The sequence below is a fragment of the Triticum aestivum genome, chromosome 6A (genome assembly GCF_018294505.1).
Source record: "Triticum aestivum cultivar Chinese Spring chromosome 6A, IWGSC CS RefSeq v2.1, whole genome shotgun sequence".
NCBI classification, from domain to species: Eukaryota; Viridiplantae; Streptophyta; class Magnoliopsida; order Poales; family Poaceae; genus Triticum; species Triticum aestivum.
The window spans coordinates 558,272,793-558,298,788 of NC_057809.1; the positions used below are offsets into that span (position 1 = coordinate 558,272,793).

Genomic DNA, 25,996 nt, shown 5'->3' on the forward strand with positions numbered 1-25,996 from the left:
ATCCTAAGCCTAGCACAAAGATCATGTAGTTCGTATGCTAAAGCTTTTCTAATGTCAAGTACCATTTGTTGGAAATATGCCCTAGAGGCAATAATAAAAGTGTTATTATTATATTTCCTTGTTCATGATAATTGTCTTTTATTCATGCTATAACTGTATTATCCGGAAATCGTAATACACGTGTGAATACATAGACCACAATATGTCCCTAGTGAGCCTCTAGTTGACTAGCTCGTTGTGATCAACAGATAGTCATGGTTTCCTGGCTATGGACATTGGATGTCGTTGATAACGGGATCACATCATTAGGAGAATGATGTGATGGACAAGACCCAATCCTAAGCCTAGCACAAAGATCGTGTAGTTCGTTTGCTAGAGCTTTGCCAATGTCAAGTATCTCTTCCTTTGACCATGAGAGCGTGTAACTCCTGGATACCGTAGGAGTGCTTTGGGTGTATCAAACGTCACAACGTAACTGGGTGACTATAAAGGTGCACTACAGGTATCTCCGAAAGTATCTATTGTTTTATGCGGATCGAGACTGGGATTTGTCACTCCGTGTAAACGGAGAGGTATCTCTGGGCCCACTCGGTAGGACATCATCATATGCGCAATGTGACCAAGGAGTTGATCACGGGATGATGTGTTACGGAACGAGTAAAGTGACTTGCCGGTAACGAGATTGAACAAGGTATTGGATACCGACGATCGAATCTCGGGCAAGTAACATACCGATAGACAAAGGGAATTGAATACGGGATTGATTAAGTCCTTGACATCGTGGTTCATCCGATGAGATCATCGTGGAACATGTGGGAGCCATCATGGGTATCCAGATCCCGCTGTTGGTTATTGACCGGAGAACGTCTCGGTCATGTCTGCATGTCTCCCGAACCCGTAGGGTCTACACACTTAAGGTTCGATGACGCTAGGGTTATAAAGGAAGTTTGTATGTGGTTACCGAATGTTGTTCGGAGTCCCGGATGAGATCCCGGACGTCACGAGGAGTTCCGGAATGGTCCGGAGGTAAAGATTTATATATGGGAAGTCCTATTTTGGCCACCGGAAAATGTTCGGGATTTTTCGGTATTGTACCGGGAAGGTTCTAGAAGGTTCCGGAGTGGGGCCCACCTGCATGGGGGGACCCACATGAACGTGGGTAGTGGGGGCAAGGCCCCACACCCCTGGTCAAGGCGCACCAAGATCCCCCCTTAGAAGGAATAAGATCATATCCCGAAGGGATAAGATCAAGATCCCTAAAAAGGGGGGATAACAATCGGTGGGGAAGGAAATAATGAGATTTCTTTCCTCCCACCTTGGCCAACGCCCCAATGGACTTGGAGGGCAAGAAACCAGCCCCTCCACCCCTATATATAGTGGGGAGGCGCATGGGAGCTATAGACGAAGTTCTGGCACAGCCCTACCTCTCTCCCTACTCCTCCTCTCCCATGGTGCTTGGCGAAGCCCTGTTGGATTGCCACGCTCCTCCACCACCACCACGCCGTTGTGCTGCTGTTGGATGGAGTCTTTCTCAACCTCTCCCTCTCTCCTTGCTGGATCAAGGCGTGGGAGACGTCACCGGGCTGTACGTGTGTTGAACACGGAGGTGCCGTCCGTTCGGCACTAGGATCATCGATGATTTGAATCACGACGAGTACGACTCCTTCAACCCCGTTCACTTGAACGCTTCCGCTTAGCGATCTACAAGGGTATGTAGATGCACTCTCTTTCTACTCGTTGCTGGTCTCTCCATAGATAGATCTTGGTGACACGTAGGAAAATTTTGAATTTCTGCTACGTTCCCCAACAGTGGCATCATGAGCTAGGTCTATTGCGTAGATTCTTTGCACGAGTAGAACACAAAGTAGTTGTGGGCGTTGATGTTGTTCAATATGCTTACCGTTACTAGTCCAATCTTGTTTCGACGGTATTGTGGGATGAAGCGGCCCGGACCGACCTTACACGTACTCTTACGTGAGACAGGTTCCACCGATTGACATGCACTTGGTGCATAAGGTGGCTAGCGGGTGCCAGTCTCTCCCACTTTAGTCGGAACGGATTCGATGAAAAGGGTCCTTATGAAGGGTAAATAGCAATTGGCATATCACGTTGTGGTTTTGCGTAGGTAAGAAACGTTCTTGCTAGAAACCCATAGCAGCCACGTAAAACATGCAACAACAATTAGAGGACGTCTAACTTGTTTTTGCAGGGTATGCTATGTGATGTGATATGGCCAAGAAGAATGTGATGAATGATATGTGATGTATGAGATTGATCATGTTCTTGTAATAGGATTCACGACTTGCATGTCGATGAGTATGACAACCGGCAGGAGCCATAGGAGTTGTCTTTATTTATTGTATGACCTGCGTGTCATTGAAGAACGCCATGTAAACTACTTTACTTTATTGCTAAACGCGTTAGTCATAGAAGTAGAAGTAGTCGTTGGCGTGACAACTTCATGAAGACACGATGATGGAGATCATGATGATGGAGATCATGGTGTCGTGCCGGTGACGATGATGATCATGGAGCCCCGAAGATGAAGATCAAAAGGAGCAAAATGATATTGGCCATATCATGTCACTATTTGATTGCATGTGATGTTTATCATGTTTATGCATCTTGTTTGCTTAGGACGACGGTAGTAAATAAGATGATCCCTTACAAAATTTCAAGAAGTGTTCTCCCCTAACTGTGCACCGTTGCTACAGTTCGTCGCTTCTAAGCACCACGTGATGATCGGGTGTGATGGATTCTTACGTTCACATACAACGGGTGTAAGACAGTTTTACACAGCGAAAACACTTAGGGTTAACTTGACGAGCCTAGCATGTGCAGACATGGCCTCGGAACACGGAGACCGAAAGGTCGAGCATGAGTCGTATGGTAGATACGATCAACATGAAGATGTTCACCGATGATGACTAGTCCGTCTCACGTGATGATCGGACACGGCCTAGTTGACTCGGATCATGTAATCACTTAGATGACCAGAGGGATGTCTATCTGAGTGGGAGTTCATAAGATGAACTTAATTATCCTGAACATAGTCAAAAGACCTTTTGCAAATTATGTCGTAAGCTCGCGCTTTAGTTCCACTGTTTAGATATGTTCCTAGAGAAAATATAGTTGAAAGTTGATAGTAGCGATTATGCGATCAGTAGAAAGCTTATGTCCTTAATGCACCGCTCAGTGTGCTGAACCCCAACGTCGTTTGTCGATGTTGCGAACATCGGACATACACGTTTTGATAACTACGTGATAGTTCAATTAAATGGTTTAAGTAGAGGCACCAAAGACGTTTTCGAAACGTCGCGGAACATATGAGATGTTTCGAGGGCTGAAATTGGGATTTCAGGCTCGTGCCCACGTCAAGAGGTATAAGACCTCCGACGATTTTCTTAGCCTGCAAACTAAGGGAGAAAAGCTCAATCGTTGAGCTTGTGCTCAGATTGTCTGAGCACAACAATCACTTGAATCGAGTGGGAGTTGATCCTCCAGATGAGATAGTGATGTTTCCCCAAAGTCATTGCCACCAAGCTGCTAGAGCTTCGTGATTAACTATAACATATCAGGGATAGATATGATGATCCTTGAAATATTCATGATGTTTGACACCGCGAAAGTAGAAATCAAGAAGGAGCATCAATTGTTGATGGTTGGTGAAACCACTAGTTTCAAGAAGGGCAAGGGAACAAAGGGATACTTCATGAAACGGCAATTCAGCTGCTGCTCTAGTGAAGAAACCCAAGGTTGAACCCAAACCCGAGACTAAGTGCTTCTGTAATAAGGGGAACAACCACTGGAGCAGCATTACCCTAGATACTTGGTAGATGAGAAGGCTGGCAAGGTCGATAGAAGTATATTGGATATACATTATGTTAATGTGTACTTTACTAGTACTCCTAGTAGCACCAGGGTATTGGATACCGGTTCGGTTGCTAAGTGTTAGTAACTCGAAATAAAAGCTACGGAATAAACGGAGACTAGCTAAAGGTGAGCTGACGATATATGTTGGAAGTGTTTCCAAGGTTGATATGATCAAGCATCGCACGCTCCCTCTACCACCGAGATTGGTGTTTGCGTTGAGCATAGACATGATTGGATTATGTCTATCGCAATACGGTTATTCATTTAAGGAGAATAATGGTTACTCTATTTTTGAATAATACCTTCAATGGTCTTGCACCTAAAGGAATGGTTTATTGAATCTCGGTCGTAGTGATACACATTTTCATGCCAAAAGATATAAGATAGTAATGATAGTACCACTTACTTGTGGCACTGCCATGTAAGTCATAATGGTATAAAACGCATGAAGAAGCTCCATGTTGATGGATCTTTGGACTCACTCGTTTTTGAAAAGTTTGAGACATGCGAACCATGTCTATTGGTGTATATGCATGAAGAAACTCCATGCAAATGGATCGTTCGGACTCACTTGATTTTGAATCACTTGAGATATGCAAATCATACCACATGGGCAAGATGACTGAAAAGCCTCATTTTCAGTAAGATGGAACAAGATAGCAACTTGTTGGAAGTAACACATTTTGATGTGTGCAGTCGAATGAGTGCTGAGGCATGCAGTGAATATCATTATGTTCTTACTTCACAGATGATTCGAGTAAATGTTGAGTATATTTACTTGATGAAACACAAGTCTGAATTATTGAATGGTTCAAGTAATTTCAGAGTGAAGTAGCAGATCATTGTGACAAGAGGATAAAATGTCTATGATATGATCATAGAGATGAATATCTGAGTTACGAGTTTTGGCACACAATTAAGACATTGTGGAAATTGTTTCGCAATTAATACCGCCTGGAACACCATAATGTGATGGTGTGTCCGAACATCATAGTTGCACCCTATTGGATATGGTGCGTACCATGATGTCTCTTATCGAATTACCACTATCGTTCATGGGTTAGGCATTAGAGACAACCACATTCACTTTAAATAGGGCACCACGTAATTCCGATGAGATGACACCGTATGAATTATGGTTTAGAGAAACCTAAGTTGTCGTTTCTTAAAAGTTTGGGGCTGCGACGCTTATATGAAAAAGTTTCAGGTTGATAAGCTCGAACCCAAAGCGGATAAAATGCATCTTCATAGGAAACCCAAAACAGTTGGGTATACCTCCTAATTCAGATCCGAAAGCAATATGGATTGTTTCTAGAATCGGGTCCTTTCTCGAGGAAAAGTTTCTCTCGAAAGAATTGAGTGGGAGGATGGTGGAGACTTGATGAGGTTATTGAACCGTCTCTTCAACTAGTGTGTGACAGGGCACAGGGAGTTGTTCCTGTGGCACCTACACCAATTGAAGTGGAAGCTTATGATATTGATCATGAAACTTCGGATCAAGTCACTCCCAAACCTCGTAGGATGACAAGGATGCGTACTACTTCAGAGTGGTACGTAATCCTGTCTTGAAGGTCATGTTGCTAGACAACAATGAACCTACGAGCTATGGAGAAGCGATGGTGGGCCCGGATTCCGATAAATGGCTTGAGGCCATAAAATCCGAGAGAGGATCCATGTATGAAAACAAAGTGAAGACTTTGGCAGAACGGCTCGATGGTCGTAAGGCAAATGAGTACGGATGGATTTTAAAAGGAAGACAGACAATGATGGTAAGAATTACCATTAAGAAAGCTCGACTTGTCGTTAAGATGTTTTCCGACAAGTTCAAGGAGTTGACTACGATGAGATTTTCTCACTCGTAGCGATGCTAAGAGTCTGTTGGAATTATATTAGCGATTACTGCATTATTTATGAAATCTTGCAGATAGGATGTCAAAACATTGTTTCCTCGACGATTTTCTTGAGGAAAGGTTGTATGTGATACAACCGGAAGGTTTTGTCAATCCCGAAAGATGCTAATAAGTATGCAAAGCTCCAGCAATCCTTCTAAGGACTGGAGTGAGCATCTCGGAGTTGGAATGTATGCTTTGATGATGATCAAAGATTTTGGGTTTGTACAAAGTTTATGAGAAACTTGTATTTCCAAAGAAGTGAGTGGGAGCACTATAGAATTTCTGATGAGTATATGTTGTTGACATATTGTTGATCAGAAATGATGTAGAATTTCTGGAAAGCATATAGGGTTATTTTGAAAGTGTTTTTCAATGGAAAGCCTGGATTAAGCTACTTGAACATTGAGCATCAAGATCTATAAGGATAGATCAAAATGCTTAATAATACTTTCAAATGAGCACATACCTTGACATGATCTTGAAGGTGTTCAAGATGGACCAGTCAAAGAAGGAGTTCTTGCCTGAGTTGTAAGGTACGAAGTTAAGACTTAAAGCTCGACCTCGGCAGAATAGAGAGAAAGGACGAAGGTCGTCCCCTATGCTTAAGACATAGGCTCTACAGTATGCCATGCTGAGTACCGCACCTGAAGTGTGCCTTGCCATGAGTCAGTCAAGGGGTACAAGAGTGATCCATGAATGGATCACAGACAGCGGTCAAAGTTATCCTTGGTAACTAGTGGACTAAGGAATTTTCTCGATTATGGAGGTGGTAAAAGAGTTCGTCGTAAAGGTTACGTCGATGCAAGCTTAACACCTATCCGGATAGCTCTAAGAAGAGATACCGGATACGTATTATGGGGCAACAATTTAGAATAGCTCCAAGTAGAACAGTTATTTGGAATAGCTCCAAATAGAGCGTGGTAGCTACATCTAGGAGATGACATAGAGATTTGTAAAGCACACACGGATCTGAAAGGTTCGGACCCGTTGACTAAAACCTCTCTCACAAGCAACATGATCAAACCTAAAACTCTTGGGTATTAGTCACATGGCGATGTGACCTGTGAGTGTTAATCACATGGCGATGTGAACTAGATTATTGACTCTAGTGCAAGTGGGAGACTGTTGGAAATATGCCCTAGAGGCAATAATAAAAGTGTTATTATTATATTTCCTTGTTCATGATAATTGTCTTTTATTCATGCTATAACTGTATTATCCGGAAATCGTAATACACGTGTGAATACATAGACCACAATATGTCCCTAGTGAGCCTCTAGTTGACTAGCTCGTTGTGATCAACAGATAGTCATGGTTTCCTGGCTATGGACATTGGATGTCGTTGATAACGGGATCACATCATTAGGAGAATGATGTGATGGACAAGACCCAATCCTAAGCCTAGCACAAAGATCGTGTAGTTCGTTTGCTAGAGCTTTGCCAATGTCAAGTATCTCTTCCTTTGACCATGAGAGCGTGTAACTCCTGGATACCGTAGGAGTGCTTTGGGTGTATCAAACGTCACAACGTAACTGGGTGACTATAAAGGTGCACTACAGGTATCTCCGAAAGTATCTATTGTTTTATGCGGATCGAGACTGGGATTTGTCACTCCGTGTAAACGGAGAGGTATCTCTGGGCCCACTCGGTAGGACATCATCATATGCGCAATGTGACCAAGGAGTTGATCACGGGATGATGTGTTACGGAACGAGTAAAGTGACTTGCCGGTAACGAGATTGAACAAGGTATTGGATACCGACGATCGAATCTCGGGCAAGTAACATACCGATAGACAAAGGGAATTGAATACGGGATTGATTAAGTCCTTGACATCGTGGTTCATCCGATGAGATCATCGTGGAACATGTGGGAGCCATCATGGGTATCCAGATCCCGCTGTTGGTTATTGACCGGAGAACATCTCGGTCATGTCTGCATGTCTCCCGAACCCGTAGGGTCTACACACTTAAGGTTCGATGACGCTAGGGTTATAAAGGAAGTTTGTATGTGGTTACCGAATGTTGTTCGGAGTCCCGGATGAGATCCCGGACGTCACGAGGAGTTCCGGAATGGTCCGGAGGTAAAGATTTATATATGGGAAGTCCTATTTTGGCCACCGGAAAATGTTCGGGATTTTTCGATATTGTACCGGGAAGGTTCTAGAAGGTTCTGGAGTGGGGCCCACCTGCATGGGGGGACCCACATGAACGTGGGTAGTGGGGGCAAGGCCCCACACCCCTGGTCAAGGCGCACCAAGATCCCCCCTTAGAAGGAATAAGATCATATCCCGAAGGGATAAGATCAAGATCCCTAAAAAGGGGGGATAACAATCGGTGGGGAAGGAAATAATGAGATTTCTTTCCTCCCACCTTGGCCAACGCCCCAATGGACTTGGAGGGCAAGAAACCAGCCCCTCCACCCCTATATATAGTGGGGAGGCGCATGGGAGCTATAGACGAAGTTCTGGCACAGCCCTACCTCTCTCCCTACTCCTCCTCTCCCATGGTGCTTGGCGAAGCCCTGTTGGATTGCCACGCTCCTCCACCACCACCACGCCGTTGTGCTACTGTTGGATGGAGTCTTCCTCAACCTCTCCCTCTCTCCTTGCTGGATCAAGGCGTGGGAGACGTCACCGGGCTGTACGTGTGTTGAACACGGAGGTGCCGTCCGTTCGGCATTAGGATCATCGATGATTTGAATCACGACGAGTACGACTCCTTCAACCCCGTTCTCTTGAACGCTTCCGCTTAGCGATCTACAAGGGTATGTAGATGCACTCTCTTTCTACTCGTTGCTGGTCTCTCCATAGATAGATCTTGGTGACACGTAGGAAAATTTTGAATTTCTGCTACGTTCCCCAACAGAAACTTGGCGATCTGCCAAGGCACCATGCTCCGAACCAAGGCCTCATCTTCCTCGCTGCTCCTTATAAGTATTGCAGATGATTTGGCAAAGTTGACTTTGAGGCCAGAAGCTTCTCCAAAGATACTCAGTGTCTGGACCACAAATGACAGATCTGCGAACGTCGGCTTGAGAAATAGCACCACATCGTCAGCATAGAGGGATAGTCTCTGCAGCGATCCACACCCATTCAATTTCCCCAAAATTTGCGTGTCGTGAGCCTTGACAATGATCGCCGTGAGTATGTCCATGGCAATGACGAAAAGCAGAGGTGAGAGGGATTCACCCTGCCTTAAACCACAGGCATGCTGGAACTTATCTCCAGCACATCCATTTACCACAATCCGCGAGCTGGCAGTAGAGAGGAGGGTTGCAATCGAGCACCTCCACCTGTCCGAGAACCCCTTGGCCTGCAGCACTTCGAAAAGAAAAGGCCATGAAAGCGAGTCGAATGCCTTTGAAATATCCAGTTTCAGCAACACCCCTTTTGCCTTCCTCTTGTGCAGCCATCTCGCCATTTGCCTGACCAAAAGAAAGTTATCGTGAATGTTGCGGCCCTTGATGAACGCAGATTGGTTCACCTTAACCAACTCCGGCATACATCGGCACAAGCGGTTAGCCAGCAGCTTGGATGCTAGCTTAGGTATGCTATGTACCAAGCAGATGGGGCAGAAATCTCTGACTGTACATGCATCAGGCGCCTTCGGAATGAGCGAGATGAGAGCTTGATTCAATCTTCCGAAACCGCGGCCATTGTCCAGAAAAAACTTGTGCAAGGCCGCCATAACATCGCCCCTCACCACACTCCATGCTTTTTGGAAGAATATCCCAATGAATCCATCCGGCCCCGGTGCCCTGTCCGAAGGCATTTCCTTGATCACCTCCCAAACTTCCTCCTCCTGGAAGATCAAATCCTGATCCGATAGATCCAGCGCCTCAATGTTCAGGAACTCCAGGTCCACAGTGTGCTCGCGCGCCATGTCTCTCCCCATGATAGCCGAGAACGCATCAAAGAAGGCCTTTTCTTTCCCTTTCTGATCCGTGATCGCTGCTCCATCTATCTGTAAAGCCGGGATGAAGTTTTTTGCTTTTCTTCCATTTGCGATCAGATGAAATAGCCTGGTGTTTGCGTCCCCTTCTTGTAGCCATTTAACGCGTGATCTTTGCCTTGCTATGGTTCTTTCCAAAGATGCAAGCCCCAACACCACATGCTTTAGGGTAGCTCGCAACCATCTCTCCCCCTCCGTGAACATCCAAAACTCCTGAGCACAGTCTAGCCGAAGAATGACCCAATTGGCGCAAGCTATTTGAAGGTTGATGTTGCCCACTTTGCGCTGGCCCCAAGTTGTGAGGGACTTGGCCGTGTTACGTAGCAAGACATCCAATCTATGGAAGGGCTCCGTGATCCCCTCGTCACATACCCATGCTTCCTTCACCGCGTCCAAGAACCCGTCTAGCTTGACCCAGAAAAGCTCGAATCTGAACTGCTTCTGAGGCTGCATTTGTTCTTCCAGTGATAGGTACAAAGGACAGTGATCAGAGGTCGATGTAGACAGAGCTTGCAGCAGGCAATCGGGGTGGTCAAGCTCCCAGTCCACCGATACAAAGGCTCTGTCAATTTTTGTGAGCGTGGACACCTCACGCTCGTTGCTCCACGTAAACATCCGCCCGTGCAGGAAGAGCTCCTTGAGGATATTATCATCAACGAAGCGTTTGAATTTACCCATCATCCTGTGACCCAATGTGTTGTTGCTCTTGTCTGCTGCGTTCAGAATCATGTTGAAGTCCCCGATCACAATCCAAGGGCCCAGGCATGTTGTTCTCCTGTACGCAAGTTCCTCGAGGAAGATGCACTTCTTATCGTCCTCCTGTGGCCCATATACCACCGACATCCACCACCCAGGCCCCTCCATAGGCATAACATAGCCTGTAACGAAGTTAGAGTCAAGAACCGTGTTAGAGATCGTCACTCTAGAAGAGTCCCAGCCAATGATGATGCCACCTCTCGTGTCTGACGCCGGAAGGTAAGCAAAGCCATCGTAAGAAGGCCCTAGGCATTGCATAATAACAAATTTGTCAACCCTATCTAGTTTGGACTCCAAGATACACACAATTGCGACACGCACCGTGTCCATGAACTCCCTAAGCGCCTTTTTCTTGGGTGGGCTATTGAGCCCCCTCACATTCCAACAAACTACCTCCATCGAGGTGTGCGACATGGGAAAAGAGTGGCTTCCCCATGGTACCCCACGCGCGGCCTAAGCTGCCAGGAGCGCCGTGCTCTCCATCTCGCCGGTCAAGTTGCTTGGCATAATCTTCCCGAAGATAGCTGCAATCGCCCGCAGCTGCTTCTCCTAGACAGGTGAGTCGAAGACTGCCCTCAGCTGACCTAGCGCGTCTTCTGAGACCGCCAGATCATCGCTGGAGATGCCCAAGGCATTAAGGAGGACCGACTCGGCCGCTATCACGTTGCTCTTCCTCGCGCCTGATGCGCAGACCGATCGTGTGTTCCGTCTTGGTGTGAAGGGATCCTGTCCGGCACGAACTCCTTTCACGCCTTCAATCTCCTTCAGTAGCGGAGGGGCTAGTTTCTTTAGTAGCCCCGTGCAAAAGGATTTTATGTTACCCCGCTGCCTTCTCTTTAGCTGATAGGCAGTCCTCCATGGTGTGTGCGTCCCGCACCTCCTCATGCACCACAATCTCTCCACTATGCAAAGCGCCAAAGTTTGCATGGCCTTCGCACGTAGTCCCATCACATGCAACCCCACTTGCCAAAGGAACCTGGTCCCCCAACGCGAGCTCCAATGCAGGAGGGGGTGGGTGCAGCCCACTGTCCACGTCGCCAATCAGCTCCGAGACTGGGGCCCAACCTCCCGAAAGCAGCGCCGGGCCATCTGCAGCAGGGGTCTCCTGCGCCGCGTCCATCCCGTCCCGAGGTGCAACTCTAGAAGCCTCCGGTCCATCTAGCTGCACCGGATTCGCAGCGGCAAAAGGCACCGCCAGAATCAGCTTTGGATCAGGCCCCACCGTCCCTTCCACATCGGAGGCCGCAGTCTGGTCGGCCAGCAGCGGCCCCACCACGACCGGTCTGGGATCCACTCCTGTTTCCATCATCGCCTCTGCCGTGATCATGTTGGCCAGAACCCGCCACCCCTCCTCATCCTCGATCCTGGCACCCACTTGCCTGGGCCTGTCTGCACCTGCGCCAGCCAATTCCTGGGCCACATCAACCGTCTCCTGCCTGGCAGGGCCAGTCTGTGGAGCCAGCGCCAACTGACCAGCTGTCTCCACCTCTGTGGGCAGCCTCTCCCTCGTCCAGATTGGCTCATTTGAAACCCCCAGGCCCGCCGTGGTCCCAGGCTGCGACACCACAGCTGTCTTGACCATCGACGTAAGCGACCCGATCGGTGGAAGCCTCCAAGACGAGGGTCCCGCCCTACCTTCCAGCGCCGCACGGTAGGATTTGCCCTGATTGATTCCACCGCCGCCGCCGTTGAACCGCCGGCCGGCACCACGATCGTCTCGGACTCCGCGCGTCCATGGCTGGATCATCCATTCACCTCCTTGGAATGAGCTGTTGGAGCTATCTGGCAACCCACTCTGCCCGCTTCCTCCGTCCGAGCCCGAAGCACGCCTCCACATCTCCGGTGGCGAGAAGTCCCTCATCCTTCCAATGTGAATGAACACAGGGTACTCCAGGAGTTGGCGGAACGATGCTCTCCTATCCGCAGGGTCAGCTACCACCTCCGGCGGCTCCGGAACCCACAGCCTCCAAAACACTGGCACATCCTCAGGATCCACACACCATGCTCTAAGCTTGAACAGAGACAAGTCTTCCCTACTGGCCGTCTCCGGCGCCAGACTCTCGATCAAACACGTGCTCCCCAGCAGCTCTGCCGCCGTCTCCTGAGCCCACGCATGAGATGGGATGCCCTCGAGCATGACATCAACTTGAACCCGCATCAGCCTGGAAGTAGCCTGCGCCTGCCTGAGCCATGGCTTGACGAAGAACTTGACTCCAAGGTGCTCAATCGACGAGACAGCCAACGCTCTGTTCCTGAACTCGTGCGCCGCGAACACGACCAAGAAGTCCTCCGGGTGGAACTTGTGCACTGAAAAACAAAACCTTGGAATCCCCATCTGAGTAGAGATCGCGACCGCCGCGTCGTCGCAGGACACGGCCGGCCTAGCCCCACCAACGTACATCACCACCGCCAGCTGTAACCTGCGCTCGAGGTCGTCCAGCCCCTCCGAGCACGGCAGCACACAGATCTCAGACGACACCACCGGCCAGATGACCTCCGGCACCACTAGGCGTAGGCTGGGCGCAACTGGCGAGAGCGGCGCCACCGGCGCGCTCTGCCTAGGCTCCGACAGCCTCGGTCGAGTAGCCGGTGCCAGACCGGCCGCCGCCGTCCTGCGCGCGACCTTGGCAATCACCGCGCGGCGCAGCTCCTCCGCCGAGGTGAGGCTGCGTGGCTCCAGGCACTGGGGAGAGACATGCCCAGCGTTGCCGCAGCGTATGCACATAGGCTCGTTAGTGCAATCTTGACGCCGGTGACCATCCTCGAAACACTTGAAACAGAGGCCGAACATGTCCGGTGGGATCATCCGCCGCTCAGAGGAGGACGGCGACACATCCCGACCGGCACCAACGCCCGACCCGAACTGCCTCCTGAGCGCACGCCGGCGCCGCCACATGGCCTTGCGGGAAGGTCCCGGCCGGCGCCAGCCCTCCGCTAGCGCCGGTGCAGGGCCAACAGCATGGCCACCTTCAGCCGAGGAGGAGCGCGCCGAGCCTGGCGACCCCGAGATGCCCAGCCCGGAGACGATAGGGTGCTCCCGCGGATGCGCCGACGAGACCGAGGGGGGGTGCGAGATCTAGACGCCATGGGAGCCCCGGGGACCGTGCGAGTCACCGGCGGAGAGATGGGAGTGGACGCCGGTGCCGGAGTGGTAGCCGGCGTGGGGAGGTGGACGCTGGCGCCGGAGTGGCCGCCGGCGTGAGGGGGAAAGCGCTAGACAGGGAAGCGCTAGGCCTGGGGAAGTCTTTCTAGTTTCATCCCATCTGAGTCGCCCCATTGTGAGTGCCTAACATTTGGTAGTCAATGACACACACATTGTTATAGTTCTGCTAAGCATTTCTTCCTCCAAACTTGGTGGGGTATCTATAGAATTATGTTGACCACTGCTCCCGTCTTCAATTGAAATCAAATGTGCTTATTGGTTCTCTATCACAATTCAGCTGTCTATTCACCAAATGCATATCGCGGGTTTGCTCGTGAATTTATTAAAGATCTGGAAAGGACGAGGTAAAGACCTATGCTGTCGAAAAGCAGTATTGTTTCTTTAATTTTCATTTCTTCATCTGTTAGTGTATGCTACCTCTGTTTATTTTCCTTGTTCAACACATTATGTATCATTTTCTTATTTCAGTCACTCGAATCAGTACCTTATGAATGGTGCAGGCCTAGAGCTATACTGGACATCATAACCTCTGGCGAAAATTTCCGGATATCCACAACAACAAGAATGCCAGAGCAAGGAACATGTGAGCGTTGCGGCTACATTACTAGCCAGGTTTCATCTCATCTAGTGTGAAAGTTTACAAGTCTTTGTGTACACTTTTAAATCAACAAGGACCGTGTATAAATTAAATACTACCTCAGTTTTTATTTACTCCGCATATTAGAGTTGACCGAAGTCAAACTTCATAAAGTTTGACCAAGTTTATAGAAAACAATATAGACATTTATCATAATAAATCTATATGATGTGAAAGTACATTTAATAATAAATCTAATGTTGTTGATTTGTTATTGTATATCTTAATATTTTTGTATATAAACTTGGTCAAAGTTTGTAAAGCTTGATTTTGACCAAAAGTAATATGCGAACTAAATAAAAACGGAGGGAGTACATATATGATCATTTGGTTGACCCTTTAATCCACATAATATACATCAATCATTTTTCATAGTAGACAACGGAAACCCTGCTGATTAGAATTCAGAAGCTGAATTGCACCGTTGCAACCTTGTTCACGTGTACAAACTACAAAGTCTGAAAATAGTCCATCAGCTTTATGAGCATACAGGAAAGTTTGAATGTGCACAACATAGTACGCCCTCCGTAAATTAATATAAGAGCGTTTAGATCGAGTACATAAACAGTTCAATTTTGTATACCTTGTCAGTTGTCGTTCTAATGCTTCATTTTCATGGCGATTGTGGCCAGCAAATGGCGCAGTTGCAACGGACTGTTGTTAACCTTTCGTCTGGTGTTGGGATTGAACAGAAGAAGATTGTGCAATATCTGCCACTAATGGTTGATTGACCGTTGGAAGTAGAGCCAATGGTGCATGCTCTATTGCTTGTACCTGAAAATAGTAGAAGTTGGCACCCACAGAGATCTGCTGTTCAGTGTAATTGTTCCAAATTTTTTTGCCAGGAAGCCTTTATAGTTGTGGAGGTAGTTGGTCCGTCCTGCTTTCATCATGCCCAACTCAAAAACCATTTATCCCATACTTCTTCTTTTCTTGTTCCTTCGTATGAATAACAGGAATCTCGGTTCGGATGGTTGACCAACATTATGATTGTGTAACATGACCAGCAGCGCAGTTTGTAGTGATTAGATCACCTTGTGCTCCAAACAAAGCAAAACTCCCTCCCTCCCGACCCGCTCCCTCCCGCTAGGGTTCCGCCGCCGCCGGTGGCGCCCTAGCCCCCTCCCGCCGCCGGCGCGTGCGCCTCGGCCCATCCCGCCCCCCTCTTCCCCCTCCCTCCCGTTCCCGTCCCTGCGCCGCCTCCCCGGGAGATGGCCGGGGTGGCGCGCCCCTCCCCTTCCTCTCGGCCCCCACCTCCCCCGCCTCCGCCGGCGGGTGCCCCCGGCGCTGGACCGGGTGGTGCCGGCAGCGGCGGCCCTTCTATCCCCGCGCGCTCGTCTCCTTCCTGGGGCAGGTGACGGCGGCGGTGCTGCTTGGCTGGGCGGCGACCCGGCGGTGGGTGCGGTGGCGATGCTGCCCTTGGCGGCAGGGCGGCGTGGTGGCGTGCGGTGGCCGGCGGCGCGCCCCGGCCTAGATCTGGGCCCTCCCGGCCCCATCTGGGTCCTAGCGGGCTGGCCATTGGCGTGGCTTCGACGTCCTCTGCATGGCGCCCATGCCTTCTGCAGCGTGAAGGCGGGAGCTTTACGGGCATCTGAGGACCCGGACGGACCTATGGGCCCACGGGACCGGTATGCTCCTGCTGTCACGTCCGGTCGGTTACCGTCGTTGACGGTGGAGGTTGTGCCCTCCCGTGTGCCGATGATGCTGCTGTCGCGAGTCCTGGCTCCTCTTCTTTGTTGTGCAGGCCCCTTTCGCGGTGCCGTGGTGAGACGGCGCGGAAGCTTCAAGACCGTTTTGGCGCAGAGTGGTGGTTTGTTTGGTGGCATGCTCCGAAGCACCCGAGGTGAAGGTTGGGATTGGGAGAAATCCCTGTCGGCCGAGCCGACTCCTACGCGGTGGTGCCTGAGGGTGTCGCCGAACCTTCCTGGAGGGCGTCGGAGGTACCCTTCTTCTCTCCTCGTCGCGTATCGGGGGAAACCCTTGGCAGCAGCGTCGTTATCGTCGCGTTCCTTCTTGGAGCTGTTGATTGGTACCGGCGCTTCGAAATGGTCGACTCCATTCCTAACTATATGGTGTATAATTTTTGGCATGGAAATTAAAGACGCGCGTGGAGGAAAAAACTCACAAGTTTTGGGCGAGATTACACGTGACTAGTTGACATGATAAAATAGAGGAGCTTTCATAATATAAGTAAATGTAATCAAATCCCTAAAAAAATTATCCAAACGAGTGGTGCAACGCAATGCATCTTATATTTTGGATTTTCCCCCAAAAATCTATACACCTTATATTAAGGAACGGAGGGTCTCTAGAATCTCTCTTGACTCAAGATAACCACGTTAATGATTCTTTTGCTATAACAGTTAAAAATAAGCTGATAAATTGCTTATACAATGACAAGTATATTCTCGAAATTATACACCACTAAACACAGTGAGCTCACATGTTGGCCATTTTTTTTATCAAAGTATTTGCCCTGGTCTAGTTACCACTAAACTTTTCCAATTGTTGTAGTGGCTCAATATTGGTTGAAAATCCTGGCTTTGTAGAAATTATGCAAAGCGCGCGTCTTGCTGGACGGACTGAACCGAGGCTTGCCGAAACTAGTTATAGGGAGAACCGCTAAAGTCGGTGCTGGAACATATAGAGTCTGCAAGGAAAACACGGCAACTTTGGCTGTAAAATGGCCACTTGGGTGCAAACGGCAAATGCAAATATATATGTATGCATCATCCCGCGTGCGCTGTGCGGGCTATGCATCTCAACTTTTGTAGTTGCTGCTGGTGTTGTATCATGATAAAAATTCGATCGATCAACGGTATGAGATATGAAGGTATAGTATCTTCTCCACATATAGGCGGCCTACATTGTATCCATCGCCTCTAGCCAAAAATATGTTAGACTCGCCTCCAAGTCTCCAACGTTAGAGGCAGCCTCCATTGATTAAACAATCCAAATGCCCCCCTTGTCAGTGTAGTTGTGTGTGGCCGCCAGAAGCAGTTACGCATAAACTTTATTTAAATTCTGTTGTGGGGGGCACCTTAAAGGCTAAGGGCCTGTTCGGTAGCTCGCCAGCTTCCAGCTTCCACGAATCCGTGAGGGAAGCTGGCCCGAACGGTCCAGCTCCAGGAAGCTGGCTTCCCAGATCGAAGCAACATCGACGTACAAAAACTTGGAGCCGCAGTTTTGTCGATCCCACAAGCCGGATTCCTGAAGTTAGCGTTATTTACAATCGGATGCCACCGCGAAGTGCCTCACGTACCGATTCGTTATGTTTCCCTCCGATCTGGGCCAAGCCTATCCTTTCTCGTCCTGTTTCACACCGATCCTACCCGTTGAGCCGAGTGGGCTCTAGCCCGCTCAGGCAGGCCGGCCTGCTAGCGTGACGAGAAGCCGAAGTGATCGAGCCGAACGGTTTTCCATCGATCCCGATTCGTGGAAGAAGCTGGCGATCAAAAACAGAAGCTGGATTTGAGGATTTCCTGGAGCCAGGGAGTTACCGAATAGGCCCTAAGTGTTGTGCTACACACTATAGGGATTTTAGTGCTAGAGGCAGTTGTGTGGGACCCATGTTAGAGGCAATGCTGCCTCTACACACTGTTGATGCCCTAACTCTGGAGATTTTGGCTTGCCGTGATGGTATGTTGCTGGCACGAGAAACAGGGCTCACGTCACAAAACAGCTCTAGGATAGGCGATCTGAGGGGAAATCTAATGGGTGTCATATCCTCAAGGATATGGAAGAATATACAGTTCCAGTGTCCAGTCAGGGATTTGAGCTTCATCATGTCAGTCGTTCTATTAATTATGTAAGGGCACCAATAGGCGCCGGTGCGCCGACCGAATCGTTCGGCCGGTCGAGCCCCAGCCGTTGGATGTGAGTCGCGCAGCCTTTGGATCTGGTCAAAAAAAAAGAAACAAACTGCCCCAACAGCTTCTTCCTCGCGTGGTCAGACTAGATCCGCATCTCTCGCTCGGGGGAGCGCGGCGCGGCGCCTCTTGCCCCCTTCGGCGGCCATCCTCGTCACCGGGCCCCACCCCTCACCGGCCTTCCTCATCGCCGGTCCCCGCCCTCGCCGGCCGTCCTCGTCGCTGGTCCCCACCATCCCGACCGGCCTCGTCGTCACCTCGACCCATGCAACAGCTCTACCTGCGGCTGCAGCTCTCGACGGCGATGGTTGTAGCTCCGCCGCCGCCCTCGTCGTTGATGCTGGCTGCAGGGGATTGCATGGACGACGAACCGCCAGTTAATCAGCGTTGTTTGAATGGATGTAGCAAAAAACTTCACAGTAGTAGCAAAAAAAAACTACGGTTGCAGCAAAATGCGTCGCCGCCATAGTCGCGGGGGCGCAGCGGTTGTAGCAAAAACCTTCGACGATAGTAACAAAAACCTATCATGGTTGCAGCAAAATCGCCATTGCCGCCGTCGCGAGGTCGCAGCTCCGCCTTGATCGATGTAGCAAAAAACTTCGTCGGTAGTAGCAAAATTTAACTACGGTTGCAGCTTTTCCTTGTTGTGCAGTGTCATTGAAGCTTTTCTGTATATATGGTTGAAGCTTTTTTCAACAGTTGTTGAAGCTATTCTAGGTAACGGTTGCGACACTTGTAGCAAAAAGGCGACGCTGGCTATGTGTTGTAGCAAAATGTGACGTGGTTGTAGCAAAATGCTATGCCAGTTGTAGCAAAATGTTATGCCGGTTGAAGCATGTAGCAAAAAACCACGACGTTAGATTTGCTAGGACCAGCGCCGCCCCATCCTCGCCGTCTAGCGTGTGCCCGTGGTTGCAGGCTTGCATCTCTGGTTGCTGCGCCCTGATAGTTCCCATAGCTTCGCCGGCGGCGACTCGGAGCTGTAGTTGGGCGGAGGCCATGGCTGAGATCCGAAAGTTGCAGACGGCCATGGTCGTGGGAAGCTAGCGGGGAGCCGGGGATACGAATTGGGGAGGAGGATAGGAGAGGGGCTCACCGACCATGAAGGAGAGGCGTTGTTGGGCGTCGTCGCACACGAGCACTCGCCGCCGGTGAGAGAGTTTCTGGAGGATGCGACCAGCGTGGGGCAGGTGCGAAGGGCAGGGCCGTGATGGGCTGGAGGTAGAAGAAAAGGAGGAAAAGTCGTGCGGGACCCACCGTATACATGTGTTTCACACGGGGTGGTTTGTTTTCGTGTCGCGTGAGCCAGCGTGGCGCACGAGTCCGGCGGAAAGTTCGACCGGTGCACCGGATCGAAACGTTTCCCATTATGCAAGCACATTGTTGTGCAAAAGAAGCTCTTTTACAAGAGTGTTGCAAACTACTCTGATGTAATCCCTGGTTTTCTGGGCTTCAGCTTGAGCTCAGACAGGTTACCGCTGAATGAATAAAATGCCGGAGAGCCCGCTCCAACTTGCAATGATGTTCTATAGTAGTCTGCACAGTTGGCCGTGGTTGGAAATAGACAGGACAGGCTTGAAAATGACATGGGAGATAAATATTAGGAAATTTATGGCTGAAGCCCTTGATTACTTTCTTTTCCAACCGTGCGTATGCGTTTCCGTAGAGGGTTGTGTGTGCTGCCCTTTGTTAAAGGGAACACAAGCATCAGTAGTATCGGACATGAACACCTCAAAATTGCAATTCAGAGCTAGGAGTACAACATATGTGCGTTTCTGCACTCCCTCTGTTAAATGCACAAGTACTGGTCTTCAAAGGCATAACAGCCACAAAGAACCACCATTCGCATCCAGCAGCTCATCAACTCAAACATGGCATGTCAGTCACCAGCTAAAGTCCTATCCGGCTCACTACAGCTGATCCCCGCGCGGCAAATCTGCCAGTCCTTGATCACTTTGAAGTCGACCTGTAAAGATCATAATTAATATTGCACATGCTCGTGGTATATGACAAAGTTAATAAGCACAGTACCTTTGGCCCAAAGAGCTTCCGTATGTTGTCAATGTTACGCAGAATCATTGTTGGCCTGCATTCAGCACCAAAATGTGGTCAGCACACATCTCCTGCAATTCGACAGATAAAGCAAAGATTTCTCTTGCACTTCTATTCAATACATTAGTTGCAAAACAAGGATTGAGAAGGTGATTTATTTAATTATTTTAGAAAAAAAAACTTCAGTTTAACATATATAGATGCACATAAAGGGATCATTCATATGGAAACCAGGGCCGGAGCTAGCATTGGGTAAAGCCTAGGGCTAAGCTATCTTGAGTTGTGATGCCCTAGCCCTATGATGATTTTCTATACTTCATAAGAATGAATTGCAAGGGTTGTTATTACTAGGCTCGTCTCCACGACTGATGGAAACTGTGTCAGTTTTACCTTTCAAGTGAAAAAGACCTCAATTTAACATAGAGATGCACATAAAGGAATCATTCGTATAGAAACTGTGCCAGTTTTACCTTTCAAGTGAAAGACCCCATGCGATAACATTAACACCCTCTGGCAGTCCCATGGGAAGTAACATTTCAGGTCTGAACATGCCCGAGTTGCCTATTTCCACCCATTTCTTCAGATCTTCATGGTAGCTGGAAAAAAATAACATAACGATGATTCATGGGATCACAATAACCTTGAAAACAATAGCGATCAAAGTTGTTCTGACCCGAAAATCTCCATGCTTGGTTCAGTGTATGGATTGTAGGCAGGTTTGAAGCGCAGCTTTGACATGCCTAAGAGCCAGAAAAGGAGAGGTGGCATTATTAAATCACCATGCATCCATAAATATTATGATAAAGTTGATGGCTTTGGTTTAGCACCTAGCCTGGAGAAGAAATCCTCCAGTACACCTATCAGATCACCAAGCGTCAAACCATAGTCACAAATAAGACCTGAAATCAGAAGCATTGTAAGTAGCTTCCTTGTTAAAAGGGTTATGTGTGTGTGACACCCAAGATATGAACTAAATATCAATCAATTGAACACCCCATAGAAAAGAAACAAGAGAATGGTTACCTTCTATCTGGTGGAATTCTGCAAGATGAGTTCGGTCCACAGCTTCATTCCGGAAAACACGATCAATAGAATAGTATCTCTTAGGAGCAAAATGTTCCTGAACAACCATGGTGGTTTGTCAAGAAAAACAGACCTCATGAACCATTCAACAGAACAGAAAAAAAAACTGATATCGCCTACACTAATTTAGTCAAACTATGACAATATAAGCTACAATGGAATTACATAGATAAAATAAGCAACACTTAATTGCTATACCTCCTGTGCTAGCTTGTATAGCATCCTTGCGGAAACTGCAGTTGTGTGAGTACGAAGCAGGTTTTTCTCCGCCTCGTCTCGCTTCCAATCATAACCATATCTGCAGACAGCAACCTCAAATTAAAAACCCTTTGACTAAACTGCAGCAAAGACACCACAACATACCCTTTGGAACCATAACCACCAGATTGATGGACTTGATTCACTTTCTCAAGATAGTCATCAGGTAATTGTGTTGTTGTAGCAGGGGCTGCAAAAAAACTGATTGATTAAATATGTTTAAATCCAACTGTTGGCTGAACAGAAGTAGCATAACCTTTACCTTTGAGGAAAAATGTATCGTGCGAATCACGAGCAGGATGCTGTTGTGGCTGGAACAGTGCATCGAAATTCCAGAAGCTACCAAAGGAAAGACAACCATACATAATGTGTTATAAATAGTATATGGATCTTTATTTTTTTTTACAATATATGGATCTTTATCTAGGAAACTATGATATGCTATACACTACATTGTCTTGTCATATACTCATAATACGGTGTTGTCACCAATCTATCAGTCAATCCTAAAACCTAAAATAACTTCAAGTTTGTAGAGAAGATCTACCAGTACAAGAAATTGACAACAAACAGGTATGAGAACAGAAAAAACTATGTCTTGTCTTTTTTTGTATTTTACCTGCTCTCTACATACATGTTTGTAGGCATCTCACTGAACCTGTTACATCAAGCAATAAAATGAATTAATCCATTTTCTGAATATTGCCTTGAACTGCAAATATCATGACCAAAATATTTGTACTTACCCCATCTCAAGAAAAATGTTCTGGATTGCTTCACGGACCTGAAGAAAATCCACGAAATAACAGTTATGATTTATCTGGTTTATCAGATAAAGCTGTATGAAAAAACGGAACACCGTAAAGATTTGAAGTACCTCCAACAAGGGTTGACTATATCCTATCGCAATAGGTTGTCCTTGGGCTCCATAGTTATAATCTTTAAATTCCAGATCCTTCCAGTCGCCACTTTATTAGGAAAGAAAAAACATTTAAAAGGGAAATATATCAGAAGTCTGCTACTGCTATCCATTAATAGGTACACACATAATAGATGTTATTAAAAGTCGATTTTAACATAACAATAAGTTTAATGTAGCCTTCCACAGATAGGATAAGTACAGCTGGGCTATTTACAAGAGAAAAGGCAATGAGGAGTCTTCTATGTAGTCTTCAATTGCTCATGGTACATTATAGTTTACAGTCAACAAGCAGAGGTTTGCTGATCAATTTTGGAAATTAGCTTGAGAGAAGTGACATCAAATTACCTCTTGAGATGTTCTCGTGTCACATCGGTAGCCAATGTTTTTCTCTTTACAACAAATTCAGGTCCCTTCTTCAGTGAATACCAAATAGTTTTTCTGAAAAACAGCGAAGCAGGTGTAAAAGTTGGGGATAATCGACTATTTGATACTGTACTTGGCTAGCATTTACTGAAACTGTAAAAGAGATATCTTCAAAACAGATACTTACTCTTTTGTTACAAGCTTTCTTCTCTCCAACTCCTTTCTTGGATCAGGAACAACCTACATGAAAGACCTACATGAAATAATTGTGCCATGCCACACAATCCAGTAAATGGTTCCAAGTGGAAATGCAAAATATAGGAGGAACAACAAGCAATAAGCAACACCAACCTCCCCATTCTCCACTCTTTTAAGCAGCTCTTGCAACTCATCCCTGGCATCCTCAACCTGAATAAAACGAAAAGAAATTACACAATGTCATGCCAAAGCTCAAGACAGATAAAGGCACGCACGCACGCCCAGAGACCTTCAGTGAACATAGATGTAACCATTGCACATTGAAATAGTTGAACTATGATGATGAGGCAATTGTTTTCTACATCTACAACCCACACACTGGCAAGTTGAGAACATGCCAGGCAAGTTTCCAATACAAATACACACTGAACCGAGCTCTATATCTCTCCGACGACAACAAAGAGAAGAGACGAAACGAGCTCAGCTCTATACCGTTCTCAGCACGAGGTCGTTCTCAAATCTAATCCACTTGTTCTTGGCGGCAGCCTTCCGTGCAATATCGAAGACGTCCCCGAATTCCTCCTGCAATGCAGCACTCTGGGCGTCAGAGATCATCCCCGGAGCAGAAACTATCGGCTCGAACCGAGCGCCTCCTAAAGGGAGCAGAGAGGGAACTCACCTCGAGCGCGGCCCTGGAGGCACCCTCAGGCGGGATGGCCGCGACGAGGTGCACCTCGGGGGAGCCCCCGGCGGCGTAGCCCTTGGCCTCGTCGGTGAGCACCCACGCCTCCCTGGTGATGTCCTGCGGGCAGGAAAGCAAGCACGGCTCGTCAGGTCTCGGGAGAACAACTCGGGGAAGGCAGGGACGACGCGAAGCAGAGGGTGCCGTACCGTGCTCTCGATGATGTGGAAGGCGCGTAGCCTCTTGATGACGTCCTCGACGTCCTTGTGCGGGACGCCGAGGGAGGAGGCGAAGGAGCGGGAGTCGGGTATCTCGCCGTTGGCGTTGAGGTGGGCGAGGAGCGCGCCCTCCACGTCCGCCGACGGCTGCGTCGCCGCCATGGCCGACGGCGATGGGGTTCCGGGAATAGAGGCGGCGAACGTGGGGGTTTTGTCGGGTCGGGTCTCGCCCGCTTCGGCTCGGTTATATATTCCCTGGTGTGGTTCGACAGTCGTGGAAGGCACGGTAAGTCTGGACGGGGCTTGCCTAATGCTGCCCCCCGTGCTCCCCTGCGTCCATTCTCCATCCAACGATCAGATTAAATCTTCTCCCCCGCGTCTTTTTTCCAGCAAAAAAATACCAAGTGCCCCGTACTTTTCTGAGTCTTTGGATGGGTTTGTGCGTATTTTCTTGTGTCCACTTCAGTGGCCGCTCGAGGCAGGCTGTGCTACCGCTAGCTAGCTAATGAGCAGCGCACCGTCGGCTCTCGGCCCCGGGCATCTCCTTTCGCCGCCGAACCACGGCTGCTATATATGCATGCAGCAGCGTCCTCCTTTCTGGTCAGCCGACTCGCCTCCAGCATCGGCACAGGGACCAATGCATGCCACGACGTCCTCGCGCCGTCGTCCGGGTCAGCTCTGACTCTGTGACTCACCCCCGGCATCCAGCGGCATCGACGCGAGGGCCGACAGTGCCGCTCTGTGGACATATGTGAAATCTTGAAAATCCGGCCTTCTTCCCGGGTTGGTGACGACTTCCTTGCCTAGGCGCCAGAAAGATCGGGCGTCTTTTCAGTACGTAGTGCTTACAGACTTGCGTCTAATGAGACGATGAACGGTGCTGTTGCTTCCTCCAGTAGGCACCCAGATGGAGCTCGGGATGGCTGGAAGTGTATCTGGTCCACTCCGGCTCCGCCTAAAGTACTGAATTTTGCATGAAGATTAGCTACAGACTCTCTTGCTACTTGGAAGAACAAACAGAAAAGAAATCTGGAAACAAGTGCTATGTGTCCGATTTGTAGCTGTGAAGAGGAAGATTCCTTCCATACCTTTTGCTCTTGCATTAATGCAAAACGTCTTTGGAAAGCAATGCCTGCTGAATGGGATCTCCCAGATGTTACAAAAATACTGCCTACAGGAAGGGAATGGTTTGTTCAAATAACTTCAGAGTTGTGCGAACCTGTCCGGCTACGGTTCATGATGCTTCTCTGGCGGATATGGCACATCCGAAATGAGTTGGTTCATAACAAACCTGCACCACCAGTGGATGTCTCCTGCCGCTTTCTTGCTAGTTACGTCGCCTCGCTAAACTCAATTGCTTCAGACCCGCTGGCAGACCACTCAAAGGGTGAGTACCCAGCCCAGGTGTGCTTCCCTTTGGCTGCTCCTTCATGCAATATAAGGCAACTGGACTTTAGTTCTTGGGCTGCCCCATCGGCTGGCCGGGTGAAGTTGAATACCGACGGATCTGTTCTGAATGGTGTAGCAGGTACAGGTATGATTTTAAGAGACAACAGAGGCAGAATCATTTTTAGTTCATGCAGATATTTGTTTACTTGTGATGATGTGCTTGAGATGGAGATTATGGGCATTCGGGAGGGCCTTTTGCTTGCGCTACAATGGAGCAATCTACCTATCGATGTCGAATCAGACAGTCTACAAGCAGTGAACATGGTACAAAGTACAGAAACAAATAGATCAAAATATGCCTTTATGATAAAGGAGATCAAAAATCTTTTGATCGAGCGTAATTCTTGTATTACTCATATTGTTCGTAGCAAAAATAATGCTAGTCATTTCTTGGCAAATTTTGGACGATCATGATGCCGAACGGTTGTGTGGCTTGGACCCGGTCCAGAAGAACTCCTAGACATTGTCGGTCGTGATTGTAATTCTTGGATGATTGAGTAATACAAGTATTATCCCGCAAAAAAACACTATTGTGCACCGCACGGCCATGAACGAGTACGTCGTCCTCGCGCGGGTCAAGTCACCTCTGGCGCATTGAGGGTCAGTTTGGTTGCAATCCTGGGACAAA

General features: G+C 48.4%; 1 protein-coding gene across 1 annotated transcript; it reads right to left on the reverse strand.

The window, feature by feature from the left end:
• Nucleotides 1–19,718: 19,718 nt before the first annotated feature.
• Nucleotides 19,719–24,128, reverse strand: LOC123131026 (phenylalanine--tRNA ligase alpha subunit, cytoplasmic-like). The gene is made up of 18 exons (XM_044550800.1): nucleotides 23,911–24,128; nucleotides 23,699–23,821; nucleotides 23,512–23,601; nucleotides 23,173–23,229; nucleotides 23,009–23,061; nucleotides 22,804–22,896; nucleotides 22,414–22,504; nucleotides 22,283–22,320; nucleotides 22,156–22,194; nucleotides 21,799–21,875; nucleotides 21,642–21,726; nucleotides 21,477–21,576; nucleotides 21,219–21,315; nucleotides 21,023–21,094; nucleotides 20,869–20,935; nucleotides 20,666–20,791; nucleotides 20,175–20,229; nucleotides 19,719–20,109 (listed from the first exon to the last, which is right to left on the reverse strand). Exons 1-18 carry the CDS (start codon nucleotides 24,079–24,081, stop codon nucleotides 20,023–20,025), a joined length of 1,521 nt encoding a protein of 506 aa, XP_044406735.1. The 5' UTR covers nucleotides 24,082–24,128; the 3' UTR covers nucleotides 19,719–20,022.
• Nucleotides 24,129–25,996: the final 1,868 nt, after the last annotated feature.